Source organism: Hylobates moloch, unplaced genomic scaffold, assembly GCF_009828535.3.
Source record: "Hylobates moloch isolate HMO894 unplaced genomic scaffold, HMol_V3 SCAFFOLD_9, whole genome shotgun sequence".
Classification (NCBI taxonomy): Eukaryota; Metazoa; Chordata; class Mammalia; order Primates; family Hylobatidae; genus Hylobates; species Hylobates moloch.
In genome coordinates this window covers 20,344,007-20,362,920 of record NW_026652284.1, presented here as the reverse complement: position 1 = coordinate 20,362,920, position 18,914 = coordinate 20,344,007, and the positions used below count along the sequence as shown (strand labels likewise).

General features: G+C 55.5%; 1 protein-coding gene across 1 annotated transcript in view; it reads left to right on the top strand.

Moving 5' to 3' along the window:
• The first annotated feature begins 3,187 nt into the window (after positions 1-3,187).
• HSPG2 (heparan sulfate proteoglycan 2) overlaps positions 3,188-18,914 on the top strand; it is a 113,333-nt gene continuing 97,606 nt past the window's right edge. Inside the window, exon 1 of the mRNA XM_032759223.2 lies at positions 3,188-3,256. Coding sequence (XP_032615114.2) covers positions 3,194-3,256 — 63 coding nt within the window. The 5' untranslated portion in view covers positions 3,188-3,193. The remainder of the gene's footprint in view (positions 3,257-18,914) is intronic.

Genomic DNA, 18,914 nt, shown 5'->3' with positions numbered 1-18,914 from the left:
TGCCGTATATTCCTGCTTTCTGCGTGTCAGCCCAGCTCCTTCCAGTCCCCAGTCGGCCTTACCATCTCTTTCCTCAACCCCTTTGAGGAAGCAAGACTTATAGCTCTGGGTTAGTCTTGACCAAACATCTACAAAGGGTTGCTTGTTTCCCTTTTTTTCCCCCTTTGCTCATGGGCAAATCATCCAAGAAGCCAAAGCTCTGGTACTTAAAGGGCCCGAGGTAGGGAACAGACACTGAGGCAGCTCATGAAATGCGATTTGTCACGGATGCTGACAAATCCATGGCCAGGCAAGGCCTTGGAAAAATCCTGCCACTAGGGCTGGCCACCTGCCAGCTCTGAAGTCAGTGGAGTTTTGAAGCCTTTCTCATCAGACAGGGAGTTTCCAAGCGCAAACCTGGTGTACTCTCCCCTCAAATGGGAGGTCCCTGGGGTGGCTGTGGAGGCTGCTCCTCTATCAGACCTCAGCTCCCCAAGGGCCGAGTCATGTCTCTCTCTTTAGATTGGGAGCACACCAGAAATAGTAATAGGAGAAATGGCTACCACTTATTTCATGCTTACCATGTGTCTGAAATGGCTGTGTGTGTTTTTTTTTTTTTTTTTTTTTTTGAGATGGAGTCTCGCTCTCCCACCCAGGCTGAAGTGCAGTGGCGCGATCTCGGCTCACTGCAAGCTCCGCCTCCCGGGTTCACGCCATTCTCCTGCCTCAGCCTCTCCGAGTAGCTGGGACTACAGGCGCCCGCCACCACGCCCGGCTAATTTTTTGTATTTTTAGTAGAGACGGGGTTTCACCGTGGTCTCGATCTCCTGACCTCGTGATCCACCCGCCTCGGCCTCCCAAAGTGCTAGGATTACAAGCGTGAGCCACCGCGCCCGGCCATGGCTGTGTTTTTTAAAAGAAATATATTAATTCATCTTAATTCTCATAACAACACTAAGAGAGACGTCTTAACGTTATTCTCATTTTCTACATGCAGAGACTGAGACATGGAAGTTGAATAATGTGCTCAAGATTGCACGGCTAGGTGGTGGAGGCAGGATTCTCTATCAGACTGAGAACAATACCGGGACAGGGACAATTCTTCCCCATACCTCTATCAGATTAAGAGTTTACTGAGGGCCAAGATTGGGCGTCCCTCCTCTGTCCACCCCTATCTCCCTGTGCGGATCAGAGATGGACCTTAGGGGCCAGGCAGTTGGCCTGACTACCGTGGATGCAATTTCTGTTCTTTACAACTCTGAGCTGGTCCCACAGAAATATGCCCCACAGGGCAGAGAAGAACCCAATCTTTTGGAGATAGGGTATCTATCTGGGATGGAGGTCAGGATGCCAGTGTTTTTTCAATCCCCCAGATGCCTGGATGAGAGGCCCCAATGTGCCTGGGAGCCTGCGGACCCCTATCACAGGGAACATAGCTTCCGGAGCCAGGCCTGGTGCCGCCCAGTGACCTGGGCATTTCCTTCTGTCCACAGCTCACCTCACTCCTGGCTACAAACCCAGCCATGAGTTTCTGGAACCTAGCAACTCTCGCAGGAAACAATGGAAACTTCAGTTTTATTCTCCTTCTCTATCATTACTCAAAAGGTTTTCCTCAAAGCTACACACACATAGTTTTCCTCTCCACCCTTCAGCCTGGGGCTGCCCTGGAAATTTCAGGCAGAAGAGGGGAGCTGAGAGTAGGCAGTGGAGAGGTCCGGGGTCTTGGTGCTGTTTGCTGCCTGCAGCTGGGTCAGAGACAGATCATGGGGCTGTGATTTTACCACCTACCCAAGCATCCGTGATGGGGCTTTGGCAGGGTCTGTCTGTCTGGGCCTGGGTGTGTGAGCTGGTGTGGTTCTGGCTCTGAGGCTGTGATTTATGTGACTCAAAGTTGATGTGTGAGTGATTTACGTGGAAAATGGTGCAGGTGGGGTGGGCAGCTCAGTTCAGTACCCAGTGCCCACTATGAGGCACTGTGATTAGTGGGTGGGAACAGGTAAAAAATGCAGGCTGAGGCTGGGTGCGGTGGCTCACGCCTGTAATCCCAGCACTTTGGGAGGGCAAGGCGGGCAGATCATAAGGTCAGGAATTGGAGACCAGCCTGGCCAACATGGTGAAACCCCCATCTCTACTAAAAATACAAAAATTAGGCAGGCGTGGTGGCATGCCTGTAATCCCAGCTATTCAGGAGGCTGAGGCCGGAGAATTGCTTGAACCCGGAGGCGGAGGTTGCAGTGAGCCAAGATCGCACCACCGCACTCCAGCCTGGGGACAGAGCGAGACTCCTTCTCAAAAAAAAAAAAAAAAAACAAGCTGGTAAGCATGCAGGCAATGATGTGGGTCTGCGTGTGAAACGTGCGTGCCTGCGAGGAATCTGTGTGAAAAGGCGTCCTCCCGCTCCGTGACTTGTTGGGATGTGTGCATGAGTCTGTGTGACATGGGAACAAGCCTGTGAGAGGCCGAGTGTGGTGTGAGGGCTGTCCCCTGTGTCCCTGGTGGAGGTGAGAGTTTGGAAGCGAGTTAAGTGTGCGTGTGAGCCGGTGAGGATTGTTGGTACTTGAGAGTTGGGTCCAGAGCGTGAAGTGTTGCCGGGTAGCGCACAAGTGTGTTCGTGCAGTAAAGTTATGGTGTGAAGGTGTTCTTGGGTGTGGAAATTGGCGTGCACGTGTGGCGCGGAGTGGCAGCTGCATGCGTGTGAGCTTGGGAAGGAGATCCCGGGATCCTCAAAAGCTGCGCGAGTGGAGTCGGCCCTGCGGGGCGTGCAGGGGCGTGGAAGTCGGCGGGGCGCGCGGGGAAGCTGGGGAGCCGGGGATCGGGGAGGCGAGAGCGCCTGGCCCGGCGGCCCCATCCCATGCCCGGGCCCCCGGTCCCCCGCCCCGTCCCATCCCATACTCCAGGCCGGGTTTGGCGGGGAGCCGGGCCAGGCCGCGGCCCGCGCGGAGGGGGCTGGGGGCCCAGACAAAGGACCAGTGGGCTGCGCGGCCGGCTGGGGCGAGCAGAGCCCGCGGCCCGGGGGCGGTCCGGGGGCGGGGCCTGGCGCTCCGGGGAGGGGCGGTCCGGGGGCGGGGCCGGCGCCGCGGGGGCGGGGCGGGGTAGGCGGGGAGGAAAGCCGGCGGTGGGGAGCGGGCTGGGCTGTCCCGAGCTGGCCGGCGAGCGGGCGGCTGCGGGCGGCGCGGAGCGAGCGAGCGAGCGAGAGAGCGGCGCGGGCCGGGCCATGGGGCGGCGGGCGGCGGGCGCGCTGCTGCTGGCGCTGCTGCTGCACGGGCGGCTGCTGGCGGTGAGTGTGCGGGGCAGAGGGGCGGGGGGCGGAGGGGCGGGGGGCAGGGGAGCTAGAGGCTACCCGGTCCTGCTCGCTGCCTCCCGCCAACTTGGCTGGGGCGCCCAAGCCTGCGCGGCGGGGACTCTGGCCCGGGACGGCGGCGCCCGCCGGGGACCCCGGGCCGGCGCCACCCTGCGGCATGGGGCTAATCCAGGAGGGCCACCAGTCAGGACCCTTCGTGGGGCCAGAGGCCGGGGGCCGGGGGCCGGGGGCGGGGCTGGCCCGCGTGGGAGCCCGTGGGTCTCTCGGCCACGTTGCCGAGTGCTGGAGTCTCGCTGGGCATGGTCCGGCCTACCATTCCTGAGGACCAGGAGGGGAAACTTTGAGCAGGGTGGGAACTTGGCAAGACGAGGGAATCCTTCTGCGCCAGCTTGGCAGAAGGGCCACTCATTGGTGATGGGGACCCTAAGAGTCTCGCTGAAACTTTACCACACCGTCTATCACCTTGGGGAGCTTGGACCCAGGTAGGCACAAGCAAAACTTTTGGGACAGAACTGAAGCTTGTGTGGAACACCCACGGGCCTTGGAGTCATACAGCCCAAGAGTTGAATCAATCCCTGCCTTTCACTCAGTAACTGTGTGACCTGAGGCAAGCTAGTTAATCTCTCTGAGGCCAGCCCCACGTGGGTCAAGGGAACTCAAAATGCATAGCTGCAGGGCGTTGCTGGACTGGGTGGAATGAGCTGCAAAGTGCGTGGTGCAGGGATGCAGTGCACCCTTGGGGGACCCGAGTTCCCCAGCTTTCCTCTTCCCAGGTCTCCATGAGGCACTAGTCCCCTACTCTGAGCTTAGGTGGAGGAAAAGGGAATTCTAGGGTCAGGAATCCCGAGGCTTAGAAGGCACTTGGCCAGCAGAGGCCCTGAGGACCTGAGTGAACTTGAGGAGGACTGGGCGGGGTCGGTGGGCAGGGAGCTAGTGGCAGATGTGGGTGGGGGCACATCTGGGGAGCCGAGCCTACCGTGGGGAGCCACAGAGCCACCCCCATTCTCTTCGAGGTGCTCCTAGGCAGTCCCCATACCTGCCCCCCGTTCTCTGAGCCAAGAGAGGGACTTTTCTGACCAGGCTGGTGTTTACCCAGGAACTGCCTGCCTGGCCTCACCTTGCTGGCTTCGTGGCACCTCTGCCCTCCTGAGTCACTCGTCAACCCCCCACCCAGACCTGGCTCCTCACTGCTCTTGCCCCACCCACCCAGCACTTCTCCTCCCCCACTCCCACTCTGGGCGGCCTCCTCTGTCGTCCTCCTGTTTCAGCCTCTCACCCCGAAATATTCAGCAGGGCCATCCAGTAGCTCCCTAGTCTTGACCTGAACTTGCACTCCCGGCACTGACTTTTACTTTTCCCAACGCACCAACCTAGCACATGGGATGTTTTCCGAGGCCCAACAGTCTTTCCTGACCTTCCTCCAGCTCTGCCCCCTGATGAGGGGCTCCTCCATGCCTGGGTGCGGTAGGATGGCAGTGGGTGGAGTTGTTTGCTGTGTGCATAAAGAATTTCCACAGACATTCCTGGACCGTGGCAGATCATCTCATTCACTTGTTCATTCAACAGATCATCACTGAGCGACATTCCATGGCAGTCACCGGGAGTACAGGGGTTCATTCTTCGGGCAGATATTTGCCATGCACCTACTGTGTGCCAGTGAACCAGTGAACCTGGTGTGGTGCTAGGGGCTGGGGTGGTGGGGACCAGCAAGGACAGGCCCTGTCTGTGCCTTCCCAGCACTCACAGCCTGGTGGGCTGTAATTTAGACAAATAAACAGGCAGCTCCAATCCTATGGGATTAGAGAGCCTTCTCAGTAACACATGGAGGGTCGCTGTCCCACCCCAGGCTGCTGGTGGTGGGCTGGAAAGAGCTTGGCCCCTGAAGTCTCTTTATAAAATTCTTTTTGAAAAGTTTTTCAGGCCAGGCGCGGTGGCTCATGCCTGTAATCCCAGCACTTTGGGAGGCCAAGGCGGGCGGGTCACGAGGTCAGGAGTTTGAGACAAGCCTGGCCAACATAGTGAAACCCCGTCTCTACTGAAAATACAAAAATTAGCCGGGTGTGGTGGTGCATGCCTGTAATCCCAACTACTTGGGAGGCTGAGGCAGGAGAATTGCTTGAACCCAGGAGGCGGAGGTTGCAGTGAGCCGAGACCACACCATTGCACTCCAGCCTGGGTGACAGAGTGAGACTCCGTCTCAAAACAAACAAACAATAAAAAGTTTTTCAGGGCCAGGCGCGGTAGCACACGCCTGTAATCCCAGCACTTTGGGAGGCCGAGGCGAGCGGATCATGAGGTCAGGAGTTCGAGATCAGCCTGGCCAGCATAGTGAAACCTTGTCTCTACTAAAAATACAAAAAGTTAGCCAGGCGTGGTGGCACGTGCCTGTAGTCCCAGCTGCTCGGGAGGCTGAGGCAGGAGAATGGCATTAACCTGGGAGGTGGAGCTTGCAGCGAGCCGAGATCTCGCCATTGCACTCCAGCCTGGGCGACAGAGGAAGACTCCGTCTCAGAAAAAAAAAAAAAAACAGGGCATCACAGTTTGTTGCCCAGGCTGGTCTCAAACTCCTGGCCTCAAGCGATCCTCTCGCCTTGGTCTCCCAAAGTGTTGGGATGACAGGCATAAGCCATCATGCCTGACCTGTCCCTGAAGTCTTACAGACCCAAGTTTGTGTCTCCAGGCTGCCATTTCTGGCTGTGTGATCTGGGGCAAGTTCCTCTCTCTGAGCTTTAGTTTCCAAATCTGTACAATGGGGTTGAGGAGTTTGTTGCAAGTCAAAAATGAGATCAATTCCTTGCCCAGGCTCCCAGCACGCCTTGGACCCTCCTTGCCTGCTGCCCTTTCGCTCATCTGCCCTTCAGTTCGGTCCGGAGCCAGTGGCGTATGGGGAAGGGTTGGGCACAGGAGCAGGGTAAGATGGGCCTTAGGGAGCTCAAGACCTCCCCGGGACGGGGGACAGGACCGCAGGAAGCTGGTCTGTGATTAAGTGTGAGTGTAGTTTCAGCTGTTGGGAGGTGAGGAGGCTTGCTGGAGGAGGGGGCTGGGCCTGGGTGACTCGGCAGGCCTTGGCCTGCTGACCCCTTTAGGGCGGCCCTGCGGGGGACAGGCGTCTTGAGGGAGACTCGGTGGTGATTAAGGTGTTTTCCAGGGCCGAGGAGGGAAGTCGCTGAGATACCTGTTTCCTGCTGCAGCTGGATTTCCTCACTGGGGAGGCTGCCAGCTGAACTGGAGGAGCCTCCCCTTCCTGGCGGTCCCCCAGCCCTCCCCCCCACGCAGCCAGCTGCTCTGTCCCCTGACACTAGCCTACTCATTCCATACCTGCAGCCGGCACAGGATGGGGTTTTGAGTGTGCCCTGGACATTCCCGGAGGGAAGGAGGGCAGGCTGCAGGTCTGTCTGCAGGGTGGAGGCTGGAAGGGGCAGAGATGGACCACTCCCCATCCCTTAGGCCCAGTTCCCCGTGTCTGGGGAGCTGTGGCCCCTGCCTGGCTTGGCCCGGGCCTGTTCTCAGGCTGAGCGCAGACAAGTTAGGATCTGTGGGTCTGAAGCCCTGCCCGGGAGACAGTGGAAAGAAGGTGGCAGGAGGTGACTGGGTTCAGGGCCTGGAAGACGCAAGAGCAAAGTAGAGAGGAAGGAGCTCTTGGGGTGCCAGGCTGGATGATGACAAAGTAATATGGGTACTTCACACTTACCCAGTACCCACTGTCTGCTCTGAGTTTCTCAGCGAATCCTCCCATTCATCTGTGTTTCCTGCTCACCACCTCCCTGCGGTGCTCAGAATTAGGTCCCAGCCCCTGACTTAATATAGCCTACGAGGCCCTACAAGACCCGGCCTCCTGCCACCTGCTCCTCTCAAACTCCTCCAGCTATACCAGTCTTTGTTTATTTTTCTTTTCTTTTTTTTTTTTTTTTTTTTTTGAGACAGGGTCTTACACTGTCACCCAGCCTTTTCTTTTCTAATGAATATAAAAATTTAAAACAAATAGAGATGGGGTCTCATTGTATTGCCCAGGCTGGTCCCAAACTCTTTGCCTCCGGTTCAGCCATTTTCTGCCTCAGCCTCTCTGAATAGTGGGCTACAGGCCCCACCACCACCACCGGTAATTTTTTTTTGTATTTTATGGTCTCGATCTCCTGACCTCGTGATCCGCCCGCCTCGGCCTCCCAAAGTGCTGGGATTACAAGCGTGAGCCACCGCGCCCGGCCGGTCCCAAACTCTTTAACTCAAGCTACCCTCCCACCTCCGCCTTCTGAAGTGCTAGGATTATAGGCATGGGCCACCTCGCCTGAGCAAGTCTTTGTTTCTTGAGCATGTGAAACACACTCCCACCTTAGGGTCTCTGCGTCTGCTGTTCCTTCTGCCTGGAACACTTGTCCCTGTAATATCCATATGACCCTCTCCCTCTCCTTCAGGTCCTTACCACTCTGCCCATAATGGCTGTCTCCTTAAACTGCTTTATTTTTGTTCTCACAATTGTCTGGCTTGTATTTCTCTGTATTTGTTTATGTGTTTATCTGCCTCCTCCTGCTCAGTTTTAAGTTCTTCGAGAGCAGGACCTCCTTTGTTTTTTTTCACTGCTGTATCCTTAGCACCTGGCAGGTAGTAAGTACTTAGTGAATATATTTGTCGGATGTTTTAAGCTATAGCTACTAGCCTGATCCCCATTCTCTAAGCAGAGGCCATTGAGGCACTGAGAGGTTACGTAACCTGCCCAGTGACACATATCCACACACTCAGAGATGCCACAAGCCAAGTTTTGAATCCAGACGAAGCTCTCCTAATCACTCCACCTACTGCCCCATGCGCTTGTCGCAGGCGGTCAGTAGATATTGCTACAGCTTGTCACAGATGTTGATTAAGAACTCTGGTCCCAAGTATTACAGGGGCTACCTCAGGCAAGGAATATCAGGGATTAGCTCGGGGACAGAAGCTCTTAGGGTGGGTGTGCCTCAGTGTCCGTGGGGTCTCCTAGGGACGCCTGTGCCTGGAGGGAAGCCTAGGAACTAAACTCTAGGGTGGTCATTTTTAGGTTTGTTAATTCCTTAGTGTTCTCATCAGATATTCCCCAGGACTCTACAGGCAGTTGAATTTATCCAGGGACTTTCAGGCCTGAGTGGGCCAGGCCGGCCCTGCCCAGTGTGGGAGGTCAGGGGCCCCTGCCCCTGCCATGCTGCTAGTGGGGGAAGGGGAAGAACACCCTCCTGGTTGTCCTGCGTGGAGCCTGCGATGTTTTTTTCTGGCTGTTCACTGGGGGCTCAAGGTTTAGGGTGAGTCTGCAGAGCTTCAAGGGCTGCCTGGCCTTGGGGTGAGAGGCTCAGGAGGGAGGGCAGGAGGGCCTGCCCAGGCTGTGGAAAGATCTGGAGCAATGATTCAGAGGCCACTTGGAGGCCAGACGTGTGGGTTCTGCACCCTCAGACTACTTGGGGTATATGGGAAGGGTTCCCAGCGCTGGCTTGTTGCCCCGCTCCCCTCCACCCAATCCAGTCCCAGCTGTGAGGGGTCAGGCTAGAGGAGGAAGTAAATATGATTCCGTTCCCCGGCAGCCTCCCAAGGATCTGCTGGGCCTACCTCTCCCCATCCCAGGGCCTACCCTGGCCTTTCCCTCCTCTCGCTCCTGCTCCTGCCGAGAAGAGGGAGGCTGCGCCGAGGGTCCCGGCCCTGCTGAAATGTCGCTTCAGGCTGGGCCTTGGCCTCTTTGGCCCTGCCACCCCCTCCTGCTCCCGGGGCCAGCTGCCCCAGCGCCCAGAGCTGGCTGACTGAAACCCAGAAGTATGTGTGGAACTCACTTCACGGGGAGCCGCCGGCCTCACTGCCCAGCCTGGTGGCGTCAGGGCTGTGTCAATAGCAGCCTTGAGAGGGGTGTGGCTCGAGGCTGCTGGGGTGGCTGGGTCGGGGGTGCTGTCATGAGAGCCCTGAGAACAAGGTGGCTCTTTGAGGCCTGGGAATGTGGGGCCTTTGAGTCTTGCTGCCCCCAGCACCACCCTCTCTTCCCTTCCATGATGCTCATCTGTGCCAGGCCTGCAGGGACCTCAGAGCATCCCTGGGGGCATCTGTGGCATCCTGAGATAGCCTTAGGACCAGCTCCTAGCTCCTGACCAGAGCCCATTCCCTGAGCCATGAAGGAGGGTGTCCTGTTGCTCTGGGTTTTAGGGGAGTATCTGGTGCACAAAGCCTTGCAGAGTGTATTGAATGAATGAATGAACAAATAATGTATGTGATTAAGCATTTGTTAAAATTCATTTCACAAATATCTGTGGAGCATCTTCTATGTATCTGACTGTATTCTAGATTTTTTTTTTTTTTTTTTTTTTCGAGATGGAGTCTTGATCTGTTACCCAGGCTAGAGTGCAGTGGTATGATCTTGCCTCACTGCAACGTCTGCCCCCCAGGATCAAGAGATTCTCCTGCCTCCACCTCCCAAGTAGCTGGGATTACAGGAACGCACCACCACGTCCAGCTAATTTTTGTATTTTTAGTAGAGCTGGAGTTCCACCATGTTGGCCAGGTTGGTCTTGAACTCCTGACCTCAAGTGATCCGCCCATCTTGGCCTCCCAAAGCGCTGGGATTACAGGTGTGAGCCACTGCACCCGCCCTGTTCTAGATCTTGAGGTTACCGCAGAGAATAAAAATGTCAGATTCCTTCCTCTCATGTCGCTTGCATTATAGCTAGTGCAGGAAGACAGACAATAAATGAAATACATCAGGTGGTGATAAGTGCTCAGAAGAAAAAATAAAACAGGGAAGAGGGCAGTGAGTGATGAGGCGGGGTAGGGTGGGGTGGTAGGAAAAGCCTCTGATAAGATAAATTTGAACTGAAGCAGACCTGAAATAGGTGAGCAGGTGAGCCTCGCAGATATGAATGGAAAGGGCATTCCAGGCAGAGGGCACAGCTAGTGCAGAGGCCCAGAGGTGGGAGTGGCCTTGGCATGTCTGTGGAAAAGCAAGGAGGCCCGTGGGGCTGGAGCAGCATCAGTGAGGGGGAGAGTGGCGGACGTAGCAGGCAGGGGGGTGGCAGAGGGTGATCAGCAGAGCCTTGGCCGTGGGAAGGACCTTGGATTTGTGTCTGAGTGAATTGAGAAGTCACTGAAGGGGCCTGGTGCTCCATAGGATTGCTCTGGCTGCTGTGTGGAGAGGAGCACGGGGAGGGTCCAGAGCAAAGGCAAGGAGGCCGTGACCCGGGACACACGATGGGAGCTCAAGCCAGGACCACGGAGCTGGGAGATGGTTGAATCCCCAGTACATTTTGAAGATGGGTCACCAGGATTTGCTAGTGGGTTGGATGTGGGGTGGGACAGAAAGAGAGGAGTCCAGGATGCCTCCACAGTCTTTGGCTTCAGCATCTCGAAGGATGGAGCTGCCACTACCTGAGATGGGAAAACTCCAGGAGGAGTGGGCTTAGGAGGAAGATCAAGAATGGCAGGAGGTGGAGTCCAGAATTCTCAGAACAGTTAATTTATTTGTGTCTTCTCTTACGATATGTTTGGACAATAAAAATCCTTAAAAAAAAAAAAAAATAAAAAGGGCAGATGGGCCAGGAGTGGTGGCTCACACCTGTAATCCCAACACTTTGGGAGACCCAGGTAGGAGGATCACTTGAGCCCAGGAGGCAGAGGCTGCAGTGAACCATGATCTCACCAGTGCGCTCCAGCTTGGGTGATAGAGTGAGACCCTGTCTCTTAAAAAAAAAAAAAAAAAAAGAAAAGAAAAAAAGAATGGCAAGTGATGGAGGGGACAGCATGGGTGGGGGTTGGACTGGCTCACATGCCTGGCAGTCATCCCCCTACCCATCCCCAGCCAGGAGCTCCCCTGTCCCCACCCAAGCTGGGGCCTCTGCGTTGGCTTGTGGTGTGGGCGGAAGGGATCTTGCTGAGTGTTCATTTGTGGAGTTGCAGACTCTGCCTTAGAACTCCACAGCCGGAGCTCATGGCTTGTCGATTTATTCTTACCCCCTCATCTAGAGTGGAAGCTGCATGAGGGCAGGGACTTAGCTTTGTTCATTGCTGTTTGCCTGGGCTAGGCAGATAGTAGGTGAACACATTAAAAATTCAAGTGAGGCCGGGTGCAGTGGCTCACAACCTGTAATCTCAGCACTTTGGGAGGCTGAGGCAGGCGTATCACCTGAGGTTGGGAGTTCGAGACCAGCCTGACCACCATGGAGAAACCCCGTCTCTACTGAAAATAATAATAAAAAAAATCAGCCAGGCATGGTGGCACATGCCTGTAACCCCAGCTACTCAGGAGGCTGAGGCAGGAGAATCATTTGAACACAGGAGGCAGAGGTTGTGGTGAGCCGAGATTGCGCCATTGCACTCCAGCCTGGGCAACAAGAGCAAAACTCCATCTCAAAAAAAAAAAATTCAAGTGAATAAAGGATGGGCGCGGTGGCTCACGCCTGTAATCCCAGCACTTTGGGAGGCCAAGGTGAGCGGATCACTTGAGGTCAGGAGTTCGAGACCAGCCTGGCCAGTATGGTGAAACCCCGTCTCTACTAAAAATACAAAAAAGTTAGCCAGGTGTGGTGGTGCATGCCTGTAGTCTCAGCTACTCGGGAGGCTAAGGTAGGAGAATTGCTTGAACCTGGGAAGCGGAGGTTGCAGTGAGCCGAGATCGTGCCATTGCCCTCCAGCCTGGGTGTCCTTGCGAGACTCTGTTTCAAAACAACAAACAAACAAATTCAAGTGAACAAATTAATGGCTTTGAGGAAGCCAGCAGGCCAAGAAGGCCCAGGCTCCTTGCTGAGATTGGAAAGGGGCGCGCTCTGGCCTCTGCACTTGGGAGCTGCCTGCCTGGCCATGCTCTCTGCAGGGCCCCAGAAGATGTGGGACAAGCTGGGATGTCCACTCTGCCCTTTTTGACTTGTCTGTGTCCTCATTGGTCTCAGAGCCCCTTCCCTGGGTACTGTGGTCAAGGGAAAGATGTGGGCTCAAAAGGCCCTGCCTTCAAGTCTTGGCCCAGCCCTGACTGGCTCTGTGAACTTGGGCAAGTTGCTTTACCTCTCTGAGCCTCAGTCAACTGTGAAATGGGGTTGACTGCTTCCTGGTGGTTATGAAGTAACCAGGTGGATGCACCTTGCTCAGTGCCTGGAATGTGGCAGGTATTTGACAATCCGTGATTGCACTAAATCTTGTTCCTGCTAAAGGCAAAGCTGGTGGAATATCTGAGGCAGGGTTCCCAGGGCCCAGCCGGGCATGCCTTCTCTATGACCCAGGTCCTGTACTGGGCTTATTGAATGAATGGCTGTGTAAGGGGATTGTCCATTCCCTGGGCCTCTTTCGCAGTCTCAGAGCTCCGGGTGTAACTGCCTGTGATCTGTCACTGCTCCTCCTTCCCCTACCGAGGCCGCAGCTGTAGGACAGAGTCCATCCTTCCACCCTGATTGCTCCTTCCTGGACTGAGAGAAGGAGGGGGGCACACCCCAGGGTGTGGCCTGGGAAAGGCTGGAGCCTTTGGACGCCTTGTCCCCTTCCCAGATGTGTGCAGTTGGTGGGCTCTGAGCAACAGGAGGTGTGGCCAAGGGCTCCCATGGGTGCAGAAAGGATGTTCGTGTATCCCGAGGGTAGTGACGGTGGGGGGGTGGGGGACGTCCTGGGACCCCATCCTAGCCCTGTCCCCCCTGGCCTACACTGGAGGAGGCAGGACCTTGCCTGGGGAGCTCTGGACAAACCCGTAGTTCGTCCTTACTTGGTGGGATGTGGGGCTGCTCGACTCTAAATCTGGCTCCTGTGGCCTCAGAGAAACAGCAGGACTCAGGAGAGAGAGACACACAGGCCTGGGGATCTCACCCCACCCCACCCTGTGCTTTGGGCTTGGGCTGTTGGGTAGAGATGTGTCCCCTCCCCACCAGGCGGGTCACACCTAGGTGTTTTGTAACATTTGGCCTCTTTCCCCATCTTTCTCCCATCCCAGTCGGTGGGGAAGGGGAGGCCTGGCTGGGGCCTGAGCCTGGGGAGGACTTCAGAGGTGGCCTCGGGTCACCCCACAGATGCTTCTCGATGGGTGGGGCTGGGATTCCCAGCTGCCTCTGGCCCCTTCCCAGCCCACGTCCAGGTCCCTGCCACCACCTCCCCACTCCCGGCGCCTGCCCATGGCTCTCTCCCAGGAAGCCGGCTCCGGCCCCCACCTCCTGGTCCTGGCCTCCCCTCCTAACTAACCCCAGCTGACTCAACCCTCTCCTTGTTTGGCGTTTCCAATTTTCAAATAGTTGGGAACTGGGATCATGCCTCTTCTTGGATCCCTTACTGGGCTGGATGGATTGAAATTCTGGCCTCATAAATCCCAGCCCTAGTGGCCTCTACTCTATCATTTTCTTTCTTTTTTTTTTTGAGACTGAGTCTCACTCTGTCTCCCAGCCTGAAGTGTAGTGGTGCGATCTCGGCTCACTGCAACCTCTGCCTCCTTGATTCAATAGCGATTCTCTTGCCTCAGCCTCCCTGGTAGCTGGGATTAGGGATTACAGGCATGCACTACCACGCCTGGCTAATTTTTGTATTTTTAGTAGAGACGGGCTTTCACCATGTTGGCCAGGCTGGTCTCGAACTTCTGACCTCAGGTGATCCGCATGCCTCAGCCTCCCAAAGTGCTGGGATTGCAGGTGTGAGCCACCACGCCCAGCAGCCTCTGTCACTTTCACGGCTCTTCACCCTTTCCTGCCTTTTGCCTTGCTATGACCCTTAGGCCAGAGGAACAGAAACCCAGGAGTTTCCTGGGGACAGACCAGTCTCTTCCCTGTCCTGGGACCTGCAGGTTCTCCTCCCCAGTGGCCTCAGTCACATAGGTCACCAGCCAACGTTCCCTGAGTGCTGACACCTTCTCATTAAAACCGCCACCCTCTTTAGAGCCAAGCCTCCCACTGGCTCTTGCCAGGCATTATCTCATATAATACTCACAGCAATCTTTTGAAGTTGGCATTATATCTCCATTTTGCAGAGCGGGAAACTGAGGCATCAGGAGGGGGAGTTGGGGGCCAGATTCTCACTTGTAATCCCAGCACTTTGGGAGGCCTAGGCGGGCAGATTGCTTGAGGCTAGAAGTTCGAGAGCAGCCTGGACAACATGGTAAAACCCTGTCTCTACTGAAAATACAAAAATTAGCCGGGCGTGGTGGCTCATGCCTGTAGTCCCAGCTTCTTAGGAGGCTAAGGCAGGAGAATCGCTTCAACCCGGGAGGCAGAGGCTGCAGTGAGCCGAGACTGTCTCAAAAAAAATAAAAATAAAAAAATAGAAGGAGTGGCTGGCCCTTCATCCATCCAGTACGTGCCACACCTGGGAATGCAGCCCAGGTTGTCAGACTCCCAAGTCGCCATTGTTTTCCCCAGTGGGTCCTATTGTGTCCAGAGAGAGGAAGTCTGGGAGGGCTGTGTGGAGAAGGTGGGTCCAGGCTGGCCTTGGCAAAGGGTTATAGGAGGCTGCATGTCTGCCACATGGGCTTTGCCAGTTCCTGCTTCACAGACTCGGGTGCCTTTTTGCCCTTTGGCTTCCATTTCAACCCAGTGATAATGTTCCCCAGAGAGAAGGATGTGGCCTTCCCTGTGATTGAGACCCCTGGGAACCCTGACTCTTCTCAGTCAGGTCCCAAGCTCCCTGTGGGGCCTGCAGGTTTTGCCCTGTTGGGAGTTCAGTGAGTTTTGCTGAGCGGGGCCTGCTCTGAGCCAGCCCTGTGTCCCCCTCATACCGGGGGCTTGGGTGAAATACAAGGCAGAGAAGCACATGGCTCAGCTGCGAGATGAAATCTACATCCAAGTCCCGCGTTGTGTTGTTTCAACAGCCCTGTGCGGTGGAAGCTTCAAGAATCCTTCCATCCATCCCTCTGTCCACTCATTTGTTCACATATTCAGCTAGTGCTGCCTGAGGACCTGCTGTGTGCCTGACATCGCTCTCATTGTTTGATCTGCGTTATCAATCCCCCTGTACAGCTGGGGTTATGCCTCCATTTCCCAGATGAGAAGTAGCTCAGAGAGCACGGAATAGCCAGGCGCAGAGGAAGGTGGAAGCTGCCTTCGGCATCACCAGACCTCCTGGAAGAAATTGGAGGCAAGGTCCCTACTCTCCGTCTGCCTTGGATCTTGCTAGAGAGGCAGGACTCGTAAGCTGTAAGTGCCCAACACAACTCAAAGTCCAGACAATAGCAGAGTGTCAGGGGAAGGAAAAGATTGATTGGGCGTGAGTTATCTGGAAAGACTTTCTAGAGGAAATGGGGCTTAAAGAGCAAGTCTGAGTTGGCTGGTAGAGGAGGAAAGCATTGTGGCAAGGTTCCAGGAGTTGTCCCCATTGTCCCCGGACTCACATTGTCCACATTGTTGTTGCATGTGCAAGAGCAGGAAGACACTCGCCTGCTGCCAGAGTCGTTAAAGTTGGGAAAGAATAAGAGGAAGTCCCCAAGATAGCTGAGGTGACATTCATTGCTGGTCAGACCAGGGAGGCAAGAGGTTAAGACCTGGGCCTCCACTTGGTCACCAGCCGGCTACCATCCCTCCTCCCTGGGCCTCAGTTTTCCTACTCACAAAATGGGCTCCTTTCTTGCTTGTTGGCCACCTTCCAAGTCAGAAGAAAGGGACCCTGAGTTCTTGGAGAAAACTGCTCACTACCCCCAAGAGTTGGTGGCGTTCCATTCTCTGGGGCCTGGGGGGTGGTAGGCACCTCAAGGAGCCCACCACATCACCAATGCCATGTCTTCCTTCACTGACGCTATTGATTCCTTCCCCTGGCACTCTGCTATTGTCTGGACTTTGAGTTGTGTTGGGCACTTACAGCTTACGAGTCCTGCCTCTCCAACAAGATCCAAGGCATCCGGAGAGCAGGGACCTTGCCTCCAATTTCTTCCAGGAGGTCTGGTGACGCTGAAGGCAGCTTCCACCTTCCCCTGCGCCTGGCTATTCCCTGCTCTCTGAGCTACTTCTCATCTGGGAAATGGAGGCATAACCCCAGCTCTCAAGTGCCAGGCTCTGGGCTAGGGAAGCAGATGAAGGAGATGGCCCCTGTGCCCTAGACCTTGAAGCCTGTCCTGTCTTCTTGTGTAGCCCCAGAATCTCTCTTGCCATGCTCTGTCCATGTCAGTTCACCTCTGCTCTTGGGTACCTGTTGCTAAGCTGACATCAGGGGCATTCATTGTAAATGTCTGTTTAGAAAGTGTGACTAGGAGTCACAAGATTCCTAAACTCTTATGTGATCCCACGCCATTGAACTTCTTTGAGCTTAATTTTCCCCAGAAGCAAAATGGGACCGTTCATTCATTTGGCAAACATTCTCGGAGTGACAGCGGTATGCGAGGCCTTGTGTTGGATCTAAACACCAACCGTGGGCTTATGGAGCTTGTGGGTCTGATAGGGGAGAGAGGCTGAGTGGTGGGCCAGTTGGTAAAGGAGTAGGGAGAAGGAGGCTGCATTCAAGGAAGACACTCGAGGACTACAGCAGGATTTCAGGGCCACCAGACGTCTGGGAGATCTCTTGAGTCGTTGTGACTTGGTCTCAGCACTCATTTATGAGTCTGTTTCCCTTGCAGTGAGCCTGTGGGAGGAGAGGACCTGGGAGCCAGCTCCCCTGGGCGAGGGCAGGGGTAGGGCCCACAGCAGCAGAGAGAAGGGCAGGCCGATTTTATCGTGAGTCTCAGATGAGCTCATGGATGTGCAAAATAGCGAGGACTATTTATGTTGAGTCTGGTTATTTTATTTTATTTTATTTTTGAGACGGAGTCTTGCTCTGTCGCCGAGGCTGGAGTGCAATTGGCATGATCTCGGCTCACTGCAACCTCGGCCTCCCTGGTTCAAGCGATTCTTCTGCCTCAGTCTCTCGAGTAGCTGGGATTACAGGTGCCCGCCATTACACCCAGCTAATTTTTGTATTTTTAGTAGAGACAGGGTTTCACCATGTTAGTCAGGCTGGTCTCGAACTTCTGACCTCAGGTGATCTGCCTGCCTTGGCCTCCCAAAGTGCTGGGATTACAGGTGTGAGCCACCGTGCCCAGCTGAGTCTGGTTATTTTCATTTAGGAGAAATGGAAGCTGCCAACAGAGCCCAGGTTTGGGGTTCCCTGGCATTGAGTGGGTTAAGTGAGGGGCGCAGTCTTGGGGTGCCTGCTTTTCAATTTCCTCCCTCTTTTTTCCCTCCCGGCCTCCTGGGGTGGGGGTCGGGGCGGGATGGGGGAAACATCAGCTCAAGCCTGGATTTGACTTGAGGAAATGGGAGGAAATGGGAGGAAAGGGTTAATTAAGTCAGTCTGGCTTCCCACCTCCCTGGTAGGGGTTGAGGAGGGGGGTCTGGGATGGCTAGGGCAGGAATGTGTGATAAGATCAAAGCTTTCAGCCGGCCTGGGCCCCACCTCTGGTTTCACCTGAGCAATTGAAGGGAATTCTCTAGCTGGGAGGACTGTGGCTTCCTAGGCAGGGGGGTTTTAGGCAGGGCCACCTTCCTCCAAGAGGCCCCACCTCACGTTGGCTTCAGGTGCTTCCTCCTTCCCCCCACACCTCCACCTCATCTCCCAGAAGACCCACCTTGTGCCCTGACAGGTACTAGAAGCCCCAGGGGCCACCTTTACTTGGTACTTCAAATCGAGGGGATGCACCCTCTCTAGCAACAGGCCTCTCCCCTGCTCCCTCCACTGCCCTCTCATAGTTTGGGTTTTTAAGCCCAGGACACTTGGTTTTAGAAAGACCAGGAGGACCCTGGCTAAGGAGCTGAAAGGCTTCAGACCGCCCAGAAAAGAGCCCAGAGCCTCCTTGCTGTGGCTGTTAGCTCCCGTCCATCAATTCCGCACCGTTTCATTCTGCAGGTTGCACTTTGGGACAGTGTCATAGGCAGGAGGCATAGCCCTGAGGCCTGTCCTAGCTTCATCACTGATTGCTATGTGACCCTGGACTGGTGAGTTTGCCTCTCTGAGCCTCCTCTGTCAGGTGGGAATGGCAATTCCTACACTGCAGGGTTTTGGTGAAAATTAGAGATCATATAAATAGCCTACAGCTGGAATAGGCAGTTGATAAATAACAGGAACTATTATTTTGTGATTTTATTTTTCCTCCTTCGAGAGGGCCCCTGGTACTTGGTCCTAGATAAACCTCTGGGTCTCAGTTCTATTGTGTCGTGCCCCTGCAACCCCACCTGCCACCTCACCCCCGCTATGGGAAGGCCCCTAAGTCCCAGAGTCCATCCTCTCCTCCAAAACTCTTTTCTTACGGGATCTTCATAATGTTGGGAGGGGAGCAAGGTGGGAAGGGGTGTGAGTGCAGGGGGCCGAAGGCTCTGTAAATGCTCTCAGGGACCTTCCCTAGGGATAGCAGGTTGAGCCTTCCTGGATAGCCAGTGGTCCAAGCTTTCCCTCTCCACTGCCAGAGGCCCCAGCAGGCCAGCTGGGCTACAGAAGTGGCCCCAGGAGGCACTCAGTAGGGAGGAGCGGATGCTGGGGGTGCCGCAGCCCGGGCTTCTGCCTGCTCTCCACGCTGGCTCTGCCCTGGTTAATGATTACTCTGGGTGAGCAGGAGAGCAGCAGAGGGGACCCTCCCAGCCCCTTAACCACTGGTTGCACCCGAGGTATGTCAGTAGTCTGGTGTTCCCTGCTTTAATGTGGCAGCCTGCTCTGGGGTACGTGGGGCAGGGAAGCAGGGGCTTGAAGTCACATAGGCAGCTTGTGCACCTGGGGTCCTGGG